This window comes from Coregonus clupeaformis, chromosome 11, assembly GCF_020615455.1.
Source record: "Coregonus clupeaformis isolate EN_2021a chromosome 11, ASM2061545v1, whole genome shotgun sequence".
In the NCBI taxonomy this organism is placed as follows: Eukaryota; Metazoa; Chordata; class Actinopteri; order Salmoniformes; family Salmonidae; genus Coregonus; species Coregonus clupeaformis.
In genome coordinates this window covers 38,024,684-38,045,095 of record NC_059202.1, presented here as the reverse complement: position 1 = coordinate 38,045,095, position 20,412 = coordinate 38,024,684, and the positions used below count along the sequence as shown (strand labels likewise).

Genomic DNA, 20,412 nt, shown 5'->3' with positions numbered 1-20,412 from the left:
CCTCTCTCTCTCTCCTCTCTCTCACCTCTCTCTCTCTCTCTCTCTCCTCTCTCTCGCTCTCTCGCTCTCTCTCTCTCTCTCTCTCTCTCTCTCTCTCTCTCTCTCTCTCTCTCTCTCTCTCTCTCTCTCTCTCTCTCTCTCTCTCTCTCTCTCTCTCTCTCTCTCTCTCTCTCTCTCTCTCTCTCTCTCTCTCTCTCTCTCTCTCTCTCTCTCTCTCTCTCTCTCTCTCTGTTTATGTCTTCATCATCTCTCCTGCCTCATATTGATTCATGATTCGTTGACCTATGCTTTTGTTATTCCATCATGCTTTTTGTTAGTGTTATGTCTTTCTGTCTTGTATGTGTGTTATATCTCTGTTATTCTGTGCTCCGCCAACTGTACTTCATTCTGTCTCTGTTGTGTGTCTTTATGTATCTGCTAGTGTACCCCTGTGTCATACATTGTACCTGTCTGCAATGCATTGTTTATTTCTACCTCTACTTTGTCTCTGTCCTCTCACCCTGCTCCTGTTCCAGACTCCTGCAGGCGGATCCAGTGTTGAGTTGAAATGATGTCATTAAAAAAACGTTTTCCCACTGCTAGGGTAGGTGTTGCTTAGCTGGCCTGGGTGCCTCTGCTACCCCGGTGTCTCTGTCAGTCGGTCCTCTCATCAACCATGCTCCACACCAGACCTAGACTCCTGCAGCACTCTTCCCAACGGACTAAACTGGTCAGGTTGTCAGGTTGTATTCTGGTTATAGAAGGTTATATGCGTTTTTGGGGGAAACAGAGGGCGAGACAGGCAAGTGGGAGAACAGTAGGAAGGGTGGACGTGGGGATTGAACCACGGTTTCTGGTGGGAGCATTACTGCTAGACCACGGGCTCTGCAAGGTTTTGTTAATGTCTTGTTCTGTCTCTTCTTCTGTTTTGACTTCTGCAGATGTGTTGTGTTGTGCTCTCTGTCTGTTGTCGTGTTATGCACTGTAAAAAAGTTAATTCAATGTACAATTGTAAGGCAACCAGCTGCAATAGGATTATGAATTTGGGCATATAGCTGAACCAACATACATTCTCAAGTTGAACTGTATGTTCACTCAACTTAGAATTTTAGGTTGCATGAACATACAATTCAACTTCTGAATTTATTGTACCTTATTTGCATATTTCCCAGTGCAAAATTAAACTCTTTATGACAATACAGAGCCATGCAGTGGCTAGCTACACTACAAACATAATTTTACCAGTTTCCCCAAATGCAATTGTATTGACAGTCTTACATTTACATTTACATTTACGTCATATAGCAGACGCTCTTATCCAGAGCGACTTACAAATTGGTGCATTCACCTTATAGCCAGTGGGATAACCACTTTACAATATATCTTTTTTAAAATTTTTAAATTTTTAATTATTTTTCTTTGGCGTGGGGTAAGAAGGATTACTTGATCCTATCCCAGGTATTCCTTAAAGAGGTGGGGTTTCAAGTGTCTCTGGAAGGTGGTGAGTGACTCTGCTGTCCTGGCGTCGTGAGGGAGCTTGTTCCACCATTGGGGTGCCAGAGCAGCGAACAGTTTTGACTGGGCTGAGCGGGAACTGTGCTTCCGCAGAGGTATGGGGGCCAGCAGGCCAGAGGTGGATGAACGCAATGCCCTCGTTTGGGTGTAGGGACTGATCAGAGCCTGAAGGTACGGAGGTGCCGTTCCCCTCACAGCTCCGTAGGCAAGCACCATGGTCTTGTAGCAGATGGGGGGGAGCGGTGTGACATGAGAGAACTTGGGAAGGTTGAACACCAGACGGGCTGCGGCATTCTGGATGAGTTGTAGGGGTTTAATGGCACAGGCAGGGAGCCCAGCCAACAGCGAGTTGCAGTAATCCAGACGGGAGATGACAAGTGCCTGGATTAGGACCTGTGCCGCTTCCTGTGTAAGGCAGGGTCGTACTCTCCGAATGTTGTAGAGCATGAACCTTCAGGATCGGGTCACCGCCTTGATGTTAGTGGAGAACGACAGGGTGTTGTCCAGGGTCACGCCAAGGCTCTTCGCACTCTGGGAGGAGGACACAACGGAGTTGTCAACCGTGATGGCGAGATCATGGAACGGGCAGTCCTTCCCCGGGAGGAAGAGCAGCTCCGTCTTGCCGAGGTTCAGCTTGAGGTGGTGATCCGTCATCCACACTGATATGTCTGCCAGACATGCAGAGATGCGATTCGCCACCTGGTTATCAGAAGGGGGAAAGGAGAAGATTAGTTGTGTGTCGTCTGCGTAGCAATGATAGGAGAGACCATGTGAGGATATGACAGAGCCAAGTGACTTGGTGTATAGCGAGAATAGGAGAGGGCCTAGAACTGAGCCCTGGGGGACACCAGTGGTGAGAGCACATGGTGCGGAGACAGATTCTCGCCACGCCACTTGGTAGGAGCGACCGGTCAGGTAGGACGCAATCCAAGAGTGAGCCGCGCCGGAGATGCCCAACTTGGAGAGGGTGGAGAGGAGGATCTGATGGTTCACAGTATCAAAGGCAGCAGACAGGTCTAAAAGGACAAGAGCAGAGGAGAGAGAGTTAGCTTTAGCAGTGCGGAGAGCCTCCGTGACACAGAGAAGAGCAGTCTCAGTTGAATGACTTTTCCGCAACATACCTAATAGTTTCCTGATTAGCAAGGGGTAGTCTATGTTTAACTTCATTGTGTATTATAAACACAGTTTGAGATCATTGTGAGGAGATTTCGCCAGTGGTTGAATTGGGAATTGGGCTTCCTGGGAAATGTTGTCTGAGGTTGCAACAGTAACCAAGGGGGGCAGGGCTTAGCGAAAGGTTGAATTGGTACATTTAATCACACGCAACCTGCATTGGGAATGACTGCCAGGGTAGGAAAGAATGATTATTGCAAGTGCCTAAATCATCTCAACTGGAACAGCCATCTCAGTAACAGCCATCTCAGTAACAGCCATCTCAGTAACGGGTGCAAAAAGTCAAACTACTAACAGATTGGATTAGTTATATATGTTATTTATGTTTGTGTAGCATAAGATTAATCAACCAATCAATATACATGCAAAAATACAGGTATTGAAACAAACAATTCTGAAAATCAATAGAGCATGCTGGGAAATATGATAATGATGGGCGTGGTTTTGAGTGGTTTTGCGCAAACATACATTTGTCATTTTACTCAACAAGCTTGTTCAAATTCAGCTCACTTCAAGCATAGTTTGCTGATTCAACGTACAATTGTAAGGCAACCAGCTGCAATAGGATTGTGAGTTTACTCAACATTTGGGCATATAGCTGAACCAACATACAGTGTTGCCTTACAAAGTCAAACATAAATTAAAACAATTGACTCAACAAGCTTTTATACGTTCAGCTCATTGTGAGCAAAGTTTGTTGAGTGAACAAACTTTCACACATTAGCTAAATTTCTTGTCCTTATGAAGTCCACCCAAATCCCAGAATAACGCTGATTAAGCAATTGTTTGGCTTTTTTACAGTGTGTTGTGTTCTCTGGTCTTGTGTTCAGTCATGGGCGGGTGCAGAGCCCGCTATAGTCTCTTGTGACAGACTTTTAACATAAATATAAAAAATGGAGTAGCTGGTCAACACAGTAGATTTAGTTCTGGATTCCAAGTCGAGATTACATACCAGATAAACTAATCTCTCGTGGACATCTACATAAACATAAACCAAGATTTTAGTTCTGGGTTAACCGAGATTACAAACCGCAGGGAACACTACCAGTCCTTTCCTCCTTACGTCCGATGACTCAGGCTCTGCTGGGCTGACTGAGGCTCAGTGGGACTTCTCTGTTGGGCTAGCCACATCCAGAGCTCAATAAGGAGGCTGACGGTGGGAAAACAGCCTGGCTCTGCACTCTTAGAAAAAAGGGTTCCAAAAGATGTTCTTCGGCTGTCCCCACAGGAGAACCCTTTTTGGTTCCAGGTAGAACCCTCTGTGGAAAGGGTTCTACCTGGAACCAAAATGGTTCTACCTCCAACCAAAAAGGTTATTCAAAGGGTTCTCCTATGGGGACAGATAACATATTTTATTCTAAGAGAGTGGCTCTCTCTCTGGCTCTGGCTGTGTACAGGGGAAAATCCATCAGCATCAATAAGTCATGTGTCTTGTGGCTGTCGCTCGCTGGAGTGTGGATAGGGCTGGAAGTAAGTGGGAAGAAGCAGCACGTGAAACAACAGAGTAGTATTTAGTTCAGCCTTGTAGTTGTACTGATACAGACCTGGCCTGGCTGGAAGAAGTGTGGGCCCTGTCAAAAGTAGTGCACTACATAGGGAATAGGGTGCCATGTGGGACGCATAATGTGATGTTGTGTTGGATGTTTTAATTGTCATGACTTCTTCATTATGGTGGGGGTAATCCACATGGATGTTGTGCAGTAGGCAGTGTGTGGCCTAGCTCCTTTTTATTTAACAGAATGGGACATGACTCATTTAACAATACTGCCTGGTCTCTTATGGAGTATAGGACTATATAACATGGCCAAAGATGACAGATTTGTTACATTTTGACGATGCAGAGAATAGATGTGAGAGCAATGATGACACGTCCTTTTGAGTGGTTCAAAAGCAGGGACTCTTTTTTTTCTACATTTTCCTATTTTGGTGTCTACAGACCAGGCTTAAAAGCTCACATCTCTCTCTAGTCCACACCAGTATCACTTTCTCTCTATCCCACTTTTCTCTCATTCACCTTTCCCTCTAGCTGCTTGTCCTCCTACTTTCTCCCTCTATCTCAGGGTTACCTCCCTTCCGCTCTCTTAGTGTGTGTTACGCTCCCTCTCTTCCCATGCCTCCCTCCATCTCTCTCCCCCTCTCTCTCCCGCTATGTCTTACCTCTCTTTCTTTCTTTCTCTCTCTCTCTCTCTCTCTCTCTCTCTCTCCCTCCCTCCCTCTCTCTCTCTCTCTCTCTCACCCCCCCTCTCTCTCCCCCCCTCTCTCCCCCTCTCTCTCTCTCTCTCTCTCTCTCTCTCTCTCTCTCTCTCTCTCTCTCTCTCTCTCGCTCTGTCTGTTCTCCACAGCCTGAGGGCCTGAATCATTTATAGTACAAGTCATTAAGGATGCAGTATTTTGCACTCTTATATTTGGGACCAGGGATAAACGTGGTACAAGCAGTAGGGAAAGGACGCAAGGACGCACGCACGCACACACACACACACACACACACACACACACACACACACACACACACACACACACACACACACACACACACACACACACACACACACACACACACACACACACACACACACATATTATGGACCCTGGTCAAAAGTACTGCACTAAATATGGAATAGGGTGCCATTTGAAACGCTGGCAGTGTGTTAAGGGGGACTTTAAAGTGTGACTGTGAGCTTCTGCTCTTAACTAATAGGGAGACTTGATGCCACCATGTGGGTAGTGGTATTCACTATTCAGACTTACATAACTCATAACAACATTGATGCTCCTACTCTCAGAGGCCTTGTGGATTTCAAGTCTGTTCTCAAGACTTACTCAGTCAAGATTGCCCACACAAACACATGGTTTGTGTCCAGCTACGTTTCATACATAAAATGTTCCATGATGTACATCCCCCTCTGTAAGTTCAGATTCCACTGGTATAGGGGTGCTTGCTTGAATGAATCCTAACAACACAAACAACCTAGGTTATTACTGTCTAACCAGGTGATATCTGACCTAGCTTTTTTTGTCTAACTCCAGATGAGCGCGAGGCGGTCCAGAAGAAGACCTTCACTAAATGGGTCAACTCCATCCTGTCGCGGGTCAACTGCCGTATCTCTGACCTGTACCTGGACCTGAGGGATGGACGCATGCTCATCAAACTACTAGAGGTCCTCTCTGGAGAGAAACTGGTACGTTGGTGTGTGTGTGGACGGTGTGTACTGTGTGTGTATTTATGATGTATTGTATGTGTGTTTAGTCTGTGTGCTTTTTTTGTCCCTGTTATGACATGATCTGATGATGTCCAGATCAGTGTGGAAATACTCGTCACAATCTCATTAATCACTTCACTGCACTAAATAGCAACACACTACACATTTACGTTCTATTCTCAACTTTGTCCCCCCTCTCGCTCTCTCTCTCTCTCTCTCGCTCTCTCCCTATCCTCTCTCTACCTCCCTATCTCCCCCCTTCCTCTCCATCTCTCCCTCTCTCCCCCCAGCCCAAGCCTACTAAGGGTCGTATGCGTATCCACTGCCTGGAGAACGTGGACAAAGCCCTGCAGTTCCTCAAGGAGCAGAGGGTCCACCTGGAGAACATGGGATCACACGACATCGTCGACGGCAACCACCGCCTCATCCTGGGACTCATCTGGACCATCATCCTCAGATTCCAGGTGAGTTAGGATTCTTCTTCTTCTTCTTCTTCTTCTTCTTCTTCTTCTTCTTCTTCTTCTTCTTCTTCTTCTTCTAGTTAACCATTAAAATAACACAGGTTACTAAATGACCTGCATTTAAACCATCCTCTGCTAGCTTCTATGTCCAGGTGGCAAGATAGAACAAACTGATTTGGGACCACCAGGCTAGCTGATTTGCTAACCACTATAACAACAGCACTGGTTACAAAATCAACTAGAACTCAACTTAAAGCCCCTCTGGCAGGAGCTCTATACAGTCCGGTTTCAGCCAACAGCCAACATTATCTGGTGCTATAACTAAAACCACATCCCAAACATAACATAATGTCTGTTAGATAATTTTATCTGGGAACAGGCTGATACAGTATTTATTTTTAATTTGACAGCCTATTGTTATTTTTAGCTTTGCTAGTACAAACAATATGCCCGAGCTGCTGCATTATTCACACCTTCAAAAAGGAGGAGAGGGAAAAAAGAGGAGGCGACTAGCTAGCCTCTGTCTGCATCCCTACGTAGCGTCAGAACAAACGGAGGAGAAGAGAAGCAAAGCGGTGCTAAATTTAGCTTCTCTGAGGAGCGGTATGTCTCACAGATAAAATCACTGTTCTAATTACTGACAGTGTGTGTGGGAAAATAGGTGTGTCTGGGTGTATGTGCGTTCGTTCGTTCGTGTGTGTGTATGTTGGTGGGAAAATAGGTGTGTGTGTGTATGTGTGTGTGTGTACATGCGCTTGTGTGCGTGTGTGTGTGTGTGTGTGTTGGTAGTTGGTGGGAAAATAGGAACCTTGATAATTAACAGTTTTAACCAAGGTTACAATTAGTGTAAATTAATACATTACTTGATCAACCTCATTTTCATACAGTAGGTTCATACTGATACAATATACATTTAATATTTCAACCTAAAATAGGAAATAGGCAGTTTATGCCTAAACATTCTCCTATTTTCAAATATACAATATGTATACACTACATGCCCAATAACATTTTGGTTTTGTTATGTAGGTCCTGTCTCCTCTACCACGTAAGAACTATCTAGTCTAGTGTCCACTCCATTGTCGTTACTGTAGTTGACTGTCTGTCCTGCCTGTCCCTGACCTACAGATCCAAGACATTGTGGTGGAGATGGGACAGGCAGACGGGACCCAACGGGAAAGCCGCACAGCCAAGGACGCTCTGCTACTCTGGTGCCAGATGAAGACTGCCGGGTGAGATTTTAAAAAAGTATTATTTAGCAGACTATTTTATCCAAAGCAACTAACAGAACTGTCAGCATTGACAGAAACACATATATTCAGTATGTTTGGCCCATGCGAGAATAGGACCCATAAAGATTCTATATGTAATTCTATGATGGAACCCACAGCTCTGATGTTGCCAACAACCATGCTCTAACTCACTGAGACATTGGAACCACAAAATGATCAATGATCAGGGTTGCCTGGATAATTCCATGTTGATTAGAGATCAGTTTATCTGATTACACTGCTAACCCCTGTAAACTACTGGGATCAGTTTGTGATTGAGGTCAGTCAGGGACATTGACTCTTTGTCCTTCCTCTTGTGTTTTTACAGATATCCGAATGTAAACATCACCAACTTCACCACCAGTTGGAAAGACGGCATGGCGTTCAACGCTCTCATACACAAACATAGGTAAGAAGAGATATAATGCCATGTATAATGCCATACCATCTCCGATAGCTCTTGCTGCAGGCAAATCCTCTTGGAATTATGTAATTACAACCTATTTATAATCTGGTTGTAAAGACATAATTTCAACCAGTTTTACCTGCTTGGTCTACTCACGAATATAAACCCCCAAGCGTTCTCTTCTCTATTAACACCCTCTTCCTCGCCACCACTCTGTCTGTCTGTCTGTCTGTCTGTCTGTCTGTCTGTCTGTCTGTCTGTCTCTGTCTCTGTCTCTGTCTCTGTCTCTGTCTCTGTCTCTGTCTCTGTCTCTGTCTCTCTCTCTCTCTCTCTCTCTCTCTCTCTCTCTCTCTCTCTCTCTCTCTCTCTCTCTCTCTCTCTCTCTCTCTCTCTCTCTCTCTCTCTCTCTCTCTCTCTCTCTCTCTCTCTCTCTCTCTCTCTCTCTCTCTCTCTCTCTCTCTCTCTCTCTCTCTCTCTCTCTCTCTCTCTCTCTCTCTCTCTCTCTCTCTCTCTCTCTCTCTCTCTCTCTCTCTCTCTCTCTCTCTCTCTCAGGCCAGACCTGGTGGACTATGGTGGCCTGAAGAAGTCCAACCCAACCCATAACCTCCAGAATGCCTTCAACGTAGCAGAGCAGAAGCTTGGCGTGACCAAACTGTTAGACCCTGAAGGCAAGTGACACTTTTCGGTTCCCTCGTCTAGAACTAAGGGCCATTTTCCCAGACACAGATTAAACCTAGACCTGGACTAAAAAGCATGCTTAATAGATAATCTCTATTGAAATAGCTTTTTAGTCCAGGACTACGCTTTACCTGTGTTCGGGTAACCGGTCCTTTCTAGTCTTTATGAGCTGAACTCAAGGCTGAAATAAAAGAGTCCAGCGATTTTCTAGCTTTTATGGACTGTCTGTATGTTTGCAGATGTGTTCACGGAGAACCCAGATGAGAAGTCCATCATCACATATGTCGTAGCATTCTACCACTACTTCTCCAAGATGAAGGCACTAGCAGTGGAGGGGAAGAGAGTTGGCAAGGTGAGGATGGGATAAATAATGCAGTGTGTGTGTGCTTGTGTGTGTGTGTGTGTGTGTGTGTGTGTACATACCTGTGGTCCTCTGTAGCTCAGCTGGTAGAGCACGGCGCTTGTAACGCCAAGGTAGTGGGTTCGATCCCCGGGACCACCCATACACAAAAAATGTATGCACGCACGACTGTAAGTCGCTTTGGATAAAAGCGTCTGCTAAATGGCATATTATTATATTATTATACATACATCCGTGACTGCTTTGTTTCATGTGACAGCATTACACCAAAGCGTTTGAGTAACCTCACCCTTTGTGTCCATCCTCTAGGTGCTAGACCATGCCATAGAGACAGAGAAGATGATTGACAAGTACGAGACCCTGTCGTCAGACCTGCTGACGTGGATAGAGCAGACCATCATCATCCTGAACAACCGTAAACTGGCCAACTCTCTAACCGGCGTCCAGCAGCAGCTCCAAGCTTTCAACTCATACCGCACCGTGGAGAAACCACCCAAGTTAGTCACACCAGCATACCTTAATACTATATGCCCCAACTAGGGTTGCACAATTCCCGGAAACGTTCCCCAAAAACATCAAGGTTTTCTAGAAATCGTCCAGGAATCGTCCATCTGTGAAACTGGGAATTTTGGGAAAATGTCCGCAAGTTTGGAACACTAGTTCTAGCATGTCTGAGCATTGTTCTCATTATAGATCATCACCCATCTTAAAAAAAGAAGACATCTGCTCAACTGTGGAGGCTGCTGAGGAGAGGACTGCTCATAATAATGGCTGGAACGGAGCGAATGGAATGGCATCAAACACATTGTAAAACATGTTGGATACCATTCCACCCATTCCTCTCCAGCCATTACCATGAGCCCGTCCTCCTAAATTAAGGTGCCACCTGTGCTGGTCAACCAGTTCTGGTTTTGACACATTGTTTATTGTTTTGTCTGTGATATGCAAAGGTTCCAGGAGAAAGGTTACCTGGAGGTGCTGTTGTTCACAATCCAGAGCCGTATGAGGGCCAACAACCAGAGGGTCTACACCCCCAAGGAGGGGGCTCTAGTGGCTGATATCAACAGGGTGAGAAACCAGAGTTTTCAGTAGTACTGAAACAAAGGGTGTAAGTTTAATTTAGTTGGTTGGTTTAGTTCTAATTGACGCTATTGTGAGTCTGCCGGAATTCAGGAATGGAGGAGACAGATTTAGTAAATTCAGTACTGGGTAATTTATTAATCGACAAAGACACAAGCACAAAGAATGACTTATCATAACAAAATCCTACGGTAGCCCTTCGGCACTTTAAACAACCATGTTGTTCTCTGTAGGCCTGGGAGCGCCTGGAATGGGCAGAGCATGAGAGGGAGCGTGTCCTGAGAGACGAGCTGATTCGTCAGGAGAAGCTGGAGCAGCTGGCCAGACGCTTTGACAGGAAGGCTGCCATGAGAGAGACCTGGCTACTGGAGAACCAGAGACTGGTGGCACAGGTAATATGGCCACTAGGACAGCACTCATGCACAGATATAGTCTATAACAAAACAGACATGCACTATTCATTTTGGGGACAATTCAGAACTGAGATAAGTGTGTGTAACCTGGACGAAAAATCATTAATTGATGTCAGTGGAATAATAGCGTGAAAACTTTCACAGATCTCAAGTCAGAATACTTACCTGCCCCAAATAGACATACAGTACATAACAGTCTAGTCTCTTCACCTCTGGAACATCCCCCACCTTCCCCCTTCAGGACAACTTTGGCTATGACCTGCCAGCGGTGGAAGCTGCGAAAAAGAAGCACGATGCCATCGAGACAGACATCGCTGCCTACGAGGAACGCATCCAAGGCATAGTGGCTATCTCAAAAGAGCTGGAGTCTGAGCGCTACCATGACGCCAAGCGCATCGACCTGCGCAAGGACAACATCCTGAGGCTGTGGGATTACTTACAGGAACTGCTGAAGGCTCGCAGGGCACGCCTGGACAAGAACCTCACCCTGCAGAGGATCTTCCAGGAGATGTTGTACATTATCAACTGGATGGATGAGATGAAGGTATATTATTCATAATAGGGTAGTGTAAATGGTCTATCAAAAGTGACTTGCAGAATGTTAGATATTGACAGGGATACAGTACATACTGTATTTACTATACCTGGCCCCTGCTGCAATCAAACCTACAACCCTTGTGTTACTTGCTAGCTAACCCACTGAGCCACTGGGCCGTGGGGTGAGACAGCGATGTAGCTTAAGCCCAACCCTCTTCAACATATATATCAACGAATTGGCGAGGGCACTAGAACAGTCTTCACAAAATGGGACAAACACCAAATTGAGACTCTGCATGCAGAATTCAGCAAAAAATATCCTCCGTGTACAACGTCAAACACCAAATAATCCGTGCAGAGCAGAATTAGGCCAATACCCACTCCAGAAAATAGTAGTTAAATTCTACAACCACCGAAAAGGAAGCGATTCCCAAACCTTCCATAACAAAGCCATCACCTACAGAGAGATGAACCTGGGGAAGAGTCCCCTAAGCAAGCTGGTCCTGGGGCTCTGTTCACAAACACAAACAGACCCCACAGAACCCCAGGACAGCAACACAATTAGACCCAACCAAATCATGAGAAAACAAAAAGTTTTTACTTGACACTTTGGAAAGAATTTACAGAAAAACTGAGCAAACTAGAATGCTATTTGACCCTAAACAGAGAGTACACAGTGGTAGAATACCTGACCACTGTGACAGACCCAAAATGAAGGAAATCTTTGACTATGTACAGACTCAGTGAGCATAGACTTGCTATTGAGAAAGGCCGCCGTAGGCAGACCTGGCTCTCAAGAGAAGACATGCTATGTGTACACTGCCCACAAAATGAGGTGGAAACTGAGCTGCACTTCCTAACTTCCTGCCAAATGTATGACCATATTAGAGACACATACTTCCCTCAGATTACACAGACCCACAAAGAATTTGAAAACAAATCCAATTTGGATAAACTCCCATATCTATTGGGTGAAATACCACAGTGTGCCATCACAGCAGCAAGATTTGTGACCTGTTGCCACAAGAAAAGGGCAACCAGTGAAGAACAAACATCATTGTAAATACAACCTATATTTATGTTTATTTATTTTCCTTTTTGTACTTTAACTATTTGCACATCATTACAACACTGTATATAGACATAATATGACATTTGAAATGTCTTTATTCTTTTTGAACTTTTAGAGTGTAATGTTTACTGTTAATATTTATTGTTTAATTCACTTTTGTTTTTTATCATCTATTTCACTTGCTTTGGCAAAACATATGTTTCCCATGCCAATAAAGCCCCTTAAATTAAATTAAATTAAATTGAGAGAGAGAGAGAGAGAGAGAGAGAGAGAGAGAGAGAGAGAGAGAGAGAGAGAGAGAGAGAGAGAGAGAGAGAGAGAGAGAGAGAGAGAGAGAGAGAGAGAGAGAGAGAGAGAGAGAGAGAGAATCTTTTTAGGATTTTTGTTTTGGTCAAAAAAAGCCTGGAAAATCACCAGGAATTCAGCTAAACATTTGTATAATTTAGGAAATCTGTTCCCAAGTATTCCCACAAATAGAAAAAGAGACATGTCTCAATTTAATCAAGGTATGAAATTATTGTTATTTTCAAATACGATCTCTTTTGGGGCTTAGTTTGAGTCAATTTGCAGTGTACAAATTATTATAACGTTCCGGCCCCCCAACCATCCGCTCCGACGAAAATTGTATCGCGACTGAATCTAGTTGCCTACCCCTGGCATAGGCCATGTGCAGCATAAGAGGAATCTATAAATTATGAATCTGAAAAAAGCCATGTTTGTTAAAGGTTAGAATCTTTATTCATACAGAAAAATATTATTAATTTGATCACTCTTGTTGCTGAGAATTTTCCTTCACCGCAGGAAATGCAGATGAGCTTCATGATTTACATATTAACAGTATTGCACTTTTCATGTAGCCTAATTTTTCCAAGCTAATAGCCTAACCACCTATCAAGCATCATTATGGACTAAACGTTCACATCCTGTTTCTGCAGTATTATTTTGTTGCAACAAAATACTGGTCAAATTAAGTTCCTACATATGTATGCCAGAACATTCCTTTGCCATGTTTGATCCCTTCCTTGCCACCCCCACCCCTTCATCTCAACCCTGACCCCTAAACCTGTGGTATGTCCCTAGGTTAAGCTGCTGTCCCCTGACTTTGGGAAGCACCTGTTGGAGGTGGAGGACCTGCTCCAGAAGCATGCTCTGGTGGAGGCCGACATCGCTGTGCAGGAAGAGAGAGTTCACAATGCCAATGCAGCTGCTCTCAAGTTTGCCAATGGAGACAGTAAGTGCAGTCGACTTTCCTATTCATTTAATTGTCCCTCCTTAGCAACTTGTTTTGTACTTGGGCCATACATCTTATCTAACAAAAGAGGGTAACACTTTACATTATTCTTTTTAAGTATACCTAGATGTTAAGTGTAACCCAACAGCCCCCCGCACCGCTCTGCTTCAGAGGGGTTGGGTTAAATGCGGAAGACACATTTCAGTTGAATGCATTCAGTTGTACAACTGACTAGGAATCCCCCTTTCCTTTCCCTTTCTAAAGTGTAACCCAAAAGATACCTTCATGTAAAGTGTTAACCTAAAAGATACAGTACATAATCATGCCATCTTCCCCCATCCTCACCTCCCAGGCTACAAGCCCTGTGACCCCCAGGTGATTAAGGACCGGGTGCAACACCTAGACCTGTGTTACCAGGAGCTGTGTGCCCTGGCAGCCCAGCGCCGTGCCCGACTGGAGCAGTCACGACGTCTCTGGAACTTCTTCTGGGAGGTATGTAGGCTACAGAGATGGGCCAGCAACTGAAAGGTTGTGCCCTTAAGCAAGGCCCCTACTACAGGGGCGACACACTGCGGCGGACCCTGTCCTCCAACCTCTCCGTGGGTGTTTGTATGTGTGTTTCTCAAGGGGTTTGTGATAAAGAAAAATACAAGTTTCAGAGTCTCTGTGATAATTGACTATAAAATATATCTTATTTTTGTGATAAAGAAAAATACAAATTTCAGTGTCTCTGTGATAATTGACTACAAAGTATATCTTATTTTATCTTAGATGGCCGAGCTGGAGAGCTGGATCAAGGAGAAGGAGCATATCTTGTCCTCGCTGGACTATGGCAAGGACCTAACCAGTGTGCTGGTTCTGCAGAGCAAACACAGTGCCTTCGAGGACGAGCTGGGTTCCCGCCGTGCCCACTTGCAGGAGATCATGGACGAAGGAGACAAGATAATCCAGGCGGGGCACTTCGGCACACCACAAGTAGATAATTTTCCCTCGTTGACTGTATTTATTTAGTTTGTAACTGTCTATATCATGTGTTTATACTTGAAATGTCTTGAAATGTATACCCATGGCAACAAATACAATGTTCCCATGGGAACAATAAAGTCATTATTTTGTTTATCTTATCTTAAGGTCGGGGATCGCATGGAGGACGTGAGGAGGCAGTGGCAGCAGTTGGAGGAGCTGGCAGCGTTCAGAAGGCAAAACCTCCAGGACACCCAGAAGTTCTTCCAGTTCCAGGGAGACGCTGATGACCTGAAGGCCTGGTTGCTGGTTGCCAAGAGGCAGATGACTAGTGATGACGTGGGTCATGATGAGTATACCACCCAGAGGCTGCTGAAGAGACACAGAGACCTAAGGGACGATGTCGCCAAGAACGGAGCCACCATTGACGCTCTGACCAAACAGGTAAATAACTGACTGACCAAATGGTTGGTTCTTGCCTATAGACCTGTTTTACTCTACTTTACATAGCTTTACAATAAGGATCTACTAGATTATGTTAGCATTATGATTTAATCGCTAGTTGTCATATATGTGTATATTTGTTGATATTCATCCAGATTAATCTTACTGTTTTTAATGCTGTTTTTATTGTAAGAGCTCTGATGATTTCCCCAGATTTCCAATGTATTTATTACATATGGCTAATAAACGTGAACTTTTTATGACCAGGAGGCGGCGCTACCCGAGGAGCTGCGTAACACGCCGGACATCCAGAGACGTCTGAAGGACATCAGAGACCTGTACGTGGAGCTGATGTCCCTGTGTGACCTGCGACAGAAGAAACTGGATGATGCCATGGCTCTGTACACCATCTTCAGTGAGACAGATGCCTGTGAGCTGTGGATGGGCCAGAAGGAGACCTGGCTGGTGGGTCTGGATGTGCCCGAGAAACTAGAGGATTTGGAGGTGGTGCAGAACAGGTACAAACCACAGATATGACATTACGTCATATTGTTGGGGTTCCAGCAATGTTAAACAGTACTTTCACATTTGTATAGATCTGACACCAATCATATATATATCAGATCTCTGCTAATGTCCATGTACCAGTATGCTATGCAGGTTAGAGTTGGACTGACTGATAGAGGATTGGTTGCTGCTCTGAATGTAACCTGCTTGCTCTGGTGCATACTGTTTGATTTAGTGCTTACTCTTTTTTTTTCTTCTCAGGTTGAGCATACTTGCTTCAGACATGGCTAATATCCAGTCACGAGTTGATGATGTCAACAAAGCGGTGAAGCAGCTTGAGGACAGCAGACACCCTCGTACCAAGGAGGTGAAGGAATGCCAGATGAGACTGAATAAGAGGTGAGACTCATGATGATGTGACTCATGTTCATGTGTAGGCATAGTGTATACTCATAGCAAGAAGAACATGTTGTCATTATGATCCACAGTCTACAGTTAACATTAATATTAACCCTCTGGTCTGTCTCTTCTCTTCCAGGTGGGAGGCCTTCAAGGCCCTGGTTGAGGATAAGAAGCAGAAGGTGGACTCTGCTCTCAGCTACCACAACTATGGCCTGGAGTGTGACGAGACAGAGTCCTGGATCCGAGACAAAACCCGGGTCATCGAATCCACCCAGGACCTGGGCAACGATCTGAACGCTGTCATGACCATCCAGAGGAAACTCTATGGCATGGAGCGCGACCTGGCCGCCATCGAAGACAAGCTCACATTCCTGAGGAGTGAGGCGGACCAGCTGGCCAAGGATCACCCGGACAACGCTGCAGACATCCTGGCTAGACGAGCCGAGCTGGACGCAGCCTGGGATAACCTGAGGGCCACCCTGAAGGACCGGGAGGTGTGTGTGTGTGCATGTGCATCTTTGTTCGTGTGTGTCTGGGTCTGTGTCTGGGTTGGGAAACAAGCAGAAAACACATTTTTGTTGTGCACTTCTCCATAATAAATGGACTAATACAGTTGTATTGTATTATTATATTGTATTGTAGGACTCTCTGGGAGAGGTGTCCAAGCTGCAGATCTTCCTGCAGGACATGGATGACTTCCAGTCCTGGCTCTTCAAGACCCAGAAGGCTGTGGCGTCCGAGGATACGCCTGAGACTCTGCCCCAGGCAGAGCAGCTACTGAGTCTCCATGATGCCGTGCATGATGACATGGGCACACACGTGGAGGACTACTACAAGGTTTGTTTCAAGTTGTAAAGTTTCAGGTTTGTTAGGATTCAAAGCATATTTTACACAAATCCACAACACAGATAGAGCAGTGGGCATAGTTGACATGTTACATATTACAAAGAGTTATCAAGGCAGTGACATAAATATGTGGTCCTGTGTGGCTCAGTTAGTAAGATCATGGTGCTAGTGATGCCAGGGTCGTGGGTTGGATTCCTGCTGGGGCCACATGTACTGAAATGTATACAGTCACTGCACTGTAAGTTGCTTGGATAAAAATGTCTGCTAAATGGCATATTATTATTATGTTAGGTGAGGGACACGGGTGTGGTGGTGACCCAGGGCCAGCTGGATGACCCTCAATACCAGGAGCTGGACAAGAGGCTGAAAGGTCTGGACCGTGGGTGGGACGAGCTCCACAAGATGTGGGACAGTAGGAAGGGCTTCCTGGACCAGGGCCTGGGCTTCCAGCAGTTCATGAGGGACACCAAGCAGGTGGAGACCATCCTCAACAACCAGGTAAGATAAACCAACGTTGTGATACCAAGTTGTTATATTGTAAAAGAGCAACTGTTTTCATTAACCAGGTTTCCATTCAACCTTTTTATATGAATAAAGTACAGGCTGTAATGACAGCCTGATGGAAACAGCACATTTTTCAGTAAACTTTCCAAATGTCGACAAAACAAAATACAGTAGACAACGTGGGATGTTTTGTGTTGGTAAAATTATTAAATAGCGGTGGAAACGTTTTTATGGGCAAATATATTGATAGGGTAGTGCGTACGGCCCAGTACATCACTGGGGCCGAGCTCCCTGCCATCCAGGCGCTGTCAGACGAAGGCCCAAAAAATTGTCAAAGACTCCAGCCACCCAAGCCACAGACCTTTCTCTCTGCTACTGCACAGCAAGTGGTACCAACCAACTGGACCCTGAACAGCTTCTACCCCCAAGCCATAAGACTTCTAAACAAGACTGCTAAATAGCTAATCAAATGGCTACCCGAACTACCTGCATTGACCTTTTTTTGCACTAACTCTCTTGCACTGAGTCTATGCACACTAACTGAACTCTACCCATACACTCACACATACTTACACTGACACCCCAAAACACACACTCGCACACTCACGCATGCATGCACACACACACACACACACACAGTCTTGTACAACTAACCTTGTGGTGACACACAATTCAGTCCATTCAAAATACTATTTACTAACCCTAACCCTAACCTTAACCTTAACCTTAACCTTAACCTTAACCTTAACCTTAACCTTAACCTTAACCTTAACCCTAAACCTAGCCTTAGCTCCTAACCCTAAGCCTAGCTCCTAACCCTAACCCTAATTCTAACTTTAACCCTAAACCCCCTAGAAATAGTATTTGACCTTGTGGGGACTAACAAAATGTCCCCAGTTGGTCAAATGTTTGTTTGTTTACTATTCTTGAGGGGACTTCTGGTCCCCACAAGTATAGTTGAACACGTCCACACACACACACACGCACACGCACACACACACTTAACATGCACACACACACAGTCTTGTACAACTAACCTTGTGGCGACACAAAATTCAGTCCCATTCAAAATCCTATTTTCCCTAACTCCCAACCTAAACCTAACCCTAACCCTAACTCTAACCCTTACGCTAACCCTAACTGTAACCCTAACCTTAACCCCAAAACCTAACCTTAACCCTAACCCTAACCCTAACCCTAATACTGACCCTAGCTCCTAACCCTAACCCTAAACCTAATTCTAACCCTAACATTAATTCTAACCTTAACCCTAAACCCCCTAGAAATAGAATTTGACCTTGTGGGGACTAACAAAATGTCCACAGTTGGTCAAATGTTTCTGCGTTTACTATTCTTGAGGGGACTTCTGGTTAAACACGTCCATGCATACTGATGCCACACACACACCCAAACACACACACTTTCACACTCACCACATACGCTTCTGCTACTGTCTATTATCTATCTTGTTGCCAAGTCTCTTTACCCCTACTATATGTACTGTACATACAGTGAGGGAAAAAAGTATTTGATCCCCTGCTGATTTTGTATGTTTGCCCACTGACAAAGACATGATCAGTCTATCATTTTAATGGTAGGTTTATTTGAACAGTGAGAGACAGAATAACAACAAAGAAATCCAAAAAAAGCATTTAAAAAATGTTATGAATTGATTTGCATTTTAATGAGGGAAATAATAAACGTCTGACCCTCTGCAAAACATGACTTAGTAGTTGGTGGCAAAACCCTTGTTGGCAATTACAGAGGTCAGACGTTTCTTGTAGTTGGCCACCAGATTTGCACACATCTCAGGAGAGATTTTGTTCAACTCCTCTTTGCAGATTTTCTCCAAGTCATTAAGGTTTCGAGGCTGACGTTTGGCAACTCGAACCTTCAGCTCCCTCCACAGATTTTCTATGGGATTAAGGTCTGGAGACTGGCTAGGCCACTCCAGGACCTTAATGTGCTTCTTCTTGAGCCACTCCTTTGTTGCCTTGGCATGCTGGAATACCCATCCACGACCCATTTTCAATGCCCTGGCTGAGGGAAGGAGGTTCTCACCCAAGATTTGATGGTACATGGCCCCCTCCATCGTCCCTTTGATGCGGTGAAGTTGTCCTGTCCCCTTAGCAGAAAAACACCCCCAAAGCATAATGTTTCCACCTCCATGTTTGACAGTGGGGATGGTGTTCTTGGGGTCATAGGCAGCACTCCTCCTCCTCCAAACACGGCGAGTTGAGTTGATGCCAAAGAGCTCGATTTTGGTCTCATCTGACCACAACACTTTCACCCAGTTCTCCTCTGAATCATTCAGATGTTCATTGGCAAACTTCAGACAGGCCTGTGTGTCACGACCGTCCAATGAGGGAGACCAAAGCGCAGCGCGTTGAGCGAACATGACTTTATTATATTAAAGTATAGAACACCAAAACAACAAACAATGACGATACGTGAAGTCCACAGTGACAAAGACTGATACGGAACAAAAACCCACAACCACAAGGTGAAAACACACAGTTTAAATATGGCTCCCAATCAGAGATAACGAGCCGACAGCTGACACTCGTTACCTCCGATTGGGAGTCATTTGAACAACCAAATACAACAACCTAGAAATAGACACAACAGAACTACCAACATAGAAATAAACACATAGAATGCACACACCCTGGCTCAACATAATGAGTCCCAGAGCCAGGGTGTGACAGTACCCCCCCCTAAAGGCGCGGACTGCGACCGCGCCTCAATACGGGCTAAACAAGGGAGGGCTGGGCGGGCATACCTCCTCGGCCTTGATCCCCACCTCCTCTGCCACCCCCCAAAGTACCCCTGGTCCTGTCTAGCCCCGCTGGCCGGAGCCGGACTGACGACACGCGCCCCTGGCTTGGTGCGTGGAGGACGAACGGGCCTTACCAGGCTGACGACGCGCACCACTGCCTTGGCGCGGGGAGCAGGAATGGGCCGGTCCGGGCTGACGAAGCGCACCCTTGACTTGGTGCGGAGAGCGGACCGGGCCGGACAGGGCTGACGAAACGCACCACAGACTTGGTGCGGGGAGCAGGAACGGGCCGGACAGGGCCGACGAAACGCACCCTAGGCTTGATGCGTGAGCCGGAACGGGCCTCCCCAGGCTGACGACTCGCATCCCTGGCTTGGTGCGAGTAGCAGGAGTGGGCTGGATCAGGCTGACGGCTCGCACCCTTGGCCTGGTGCGAGTAGCAGGGACGAGCTGAACCAGGCTGATGACTCGCACCCTTGGCTTGGTGCGAGTAGCAGGAACGGGCTGGACCAGGCCGACGACTCGCACCCCTGGCTTCGGGTGCGAGTAGCAGGAACGGGCTGGACCAGGCTGACGACTCGCACCCTTGG

The 20,412-nt window shown here is 45.7% G+C and overlaps 1 protein-coding gene across 1 annotated transcript in view; it reads left to right on the top strand.

Annotated features, from left to right (window-relative positions):
- Positions 1 to 20,412, top strand: part of sptb (spectrin, beta, erythrocytic) — a 59,603-nt gene that overhangs the window by 16,550 nt on the left and 22,641 nt on the right. Inside the window, exons 3-21 of the mRNA XM_041848169.2 lie at positions 5,695 to 5,846; positions 6,158 to 6,331; positions 7,457 to 7,560; positions 7,928 to 8,008; positions 8,558 to 8,673; positions 8,923 to 9,035; positions 9,354 to 9,541; positions 9,995 to 10,112; positions 10,358 to 10,516; positions 10,779 to 11,081; positions 13,227 to 13,377; positions 13,730 to 13,869; positions 14,149 to 14,352; positions 14,509 to 14,784; positions 15,052 to 15,302; positions 15,553 to 15,690; positions 15,830 to 16,187; positions 16,336 to 16,530; positions 16,831 to 17,037. Coding sequence (XP_041704103.2) covers positions 5,695 to 5,846; positions 6,158 to 6,331; positions 7,457 to 7,560; positions 7,928 to 8,008; positions 8,558 to 8,673; positions 8,923 to 9,035; positions 9,354 to 9,541; positions 9,995 to 10,112; positions 10,358 to 10,516; positions 10,779 to 11,081; positions 13,227 to 13,377; positions 13,730 to 13,869; positions 14,149 to 14,352; positions 14,509 to 14,784; positions 15,052 to 15,302; positions 15,553 to 15,690; positions 15,830 to 16,187; positions 16,336 to 16,530; positions 16,831 to 17,037 — 3,428 coding nt within the window. The remainder of the gene's footprint in view (positions 1 to 5,694; positions 5,847 to 6,157; positions 6,332 to 7,456; positions 7,561 to 7,927; positions 8,009 to 8,557; positions 8,674 to 8,922; positions 9,036 to 9,353; positions 9,542 to 9,994; positions 10,113 to 10,357; positions 10,517 to 10,778; positions 11,082 to 13,226; positions 13,378 to 13,729; positions 13,870 to 14,148; positions 14,353 to 14,508; positions 14,785 to 15,051; positions 15,303 to 15,552; positions 15,691 to 15,829; positions 16,188 to 16,335; positions 16,531 to 16,830; positions 17,038 to 20,412) is intronic.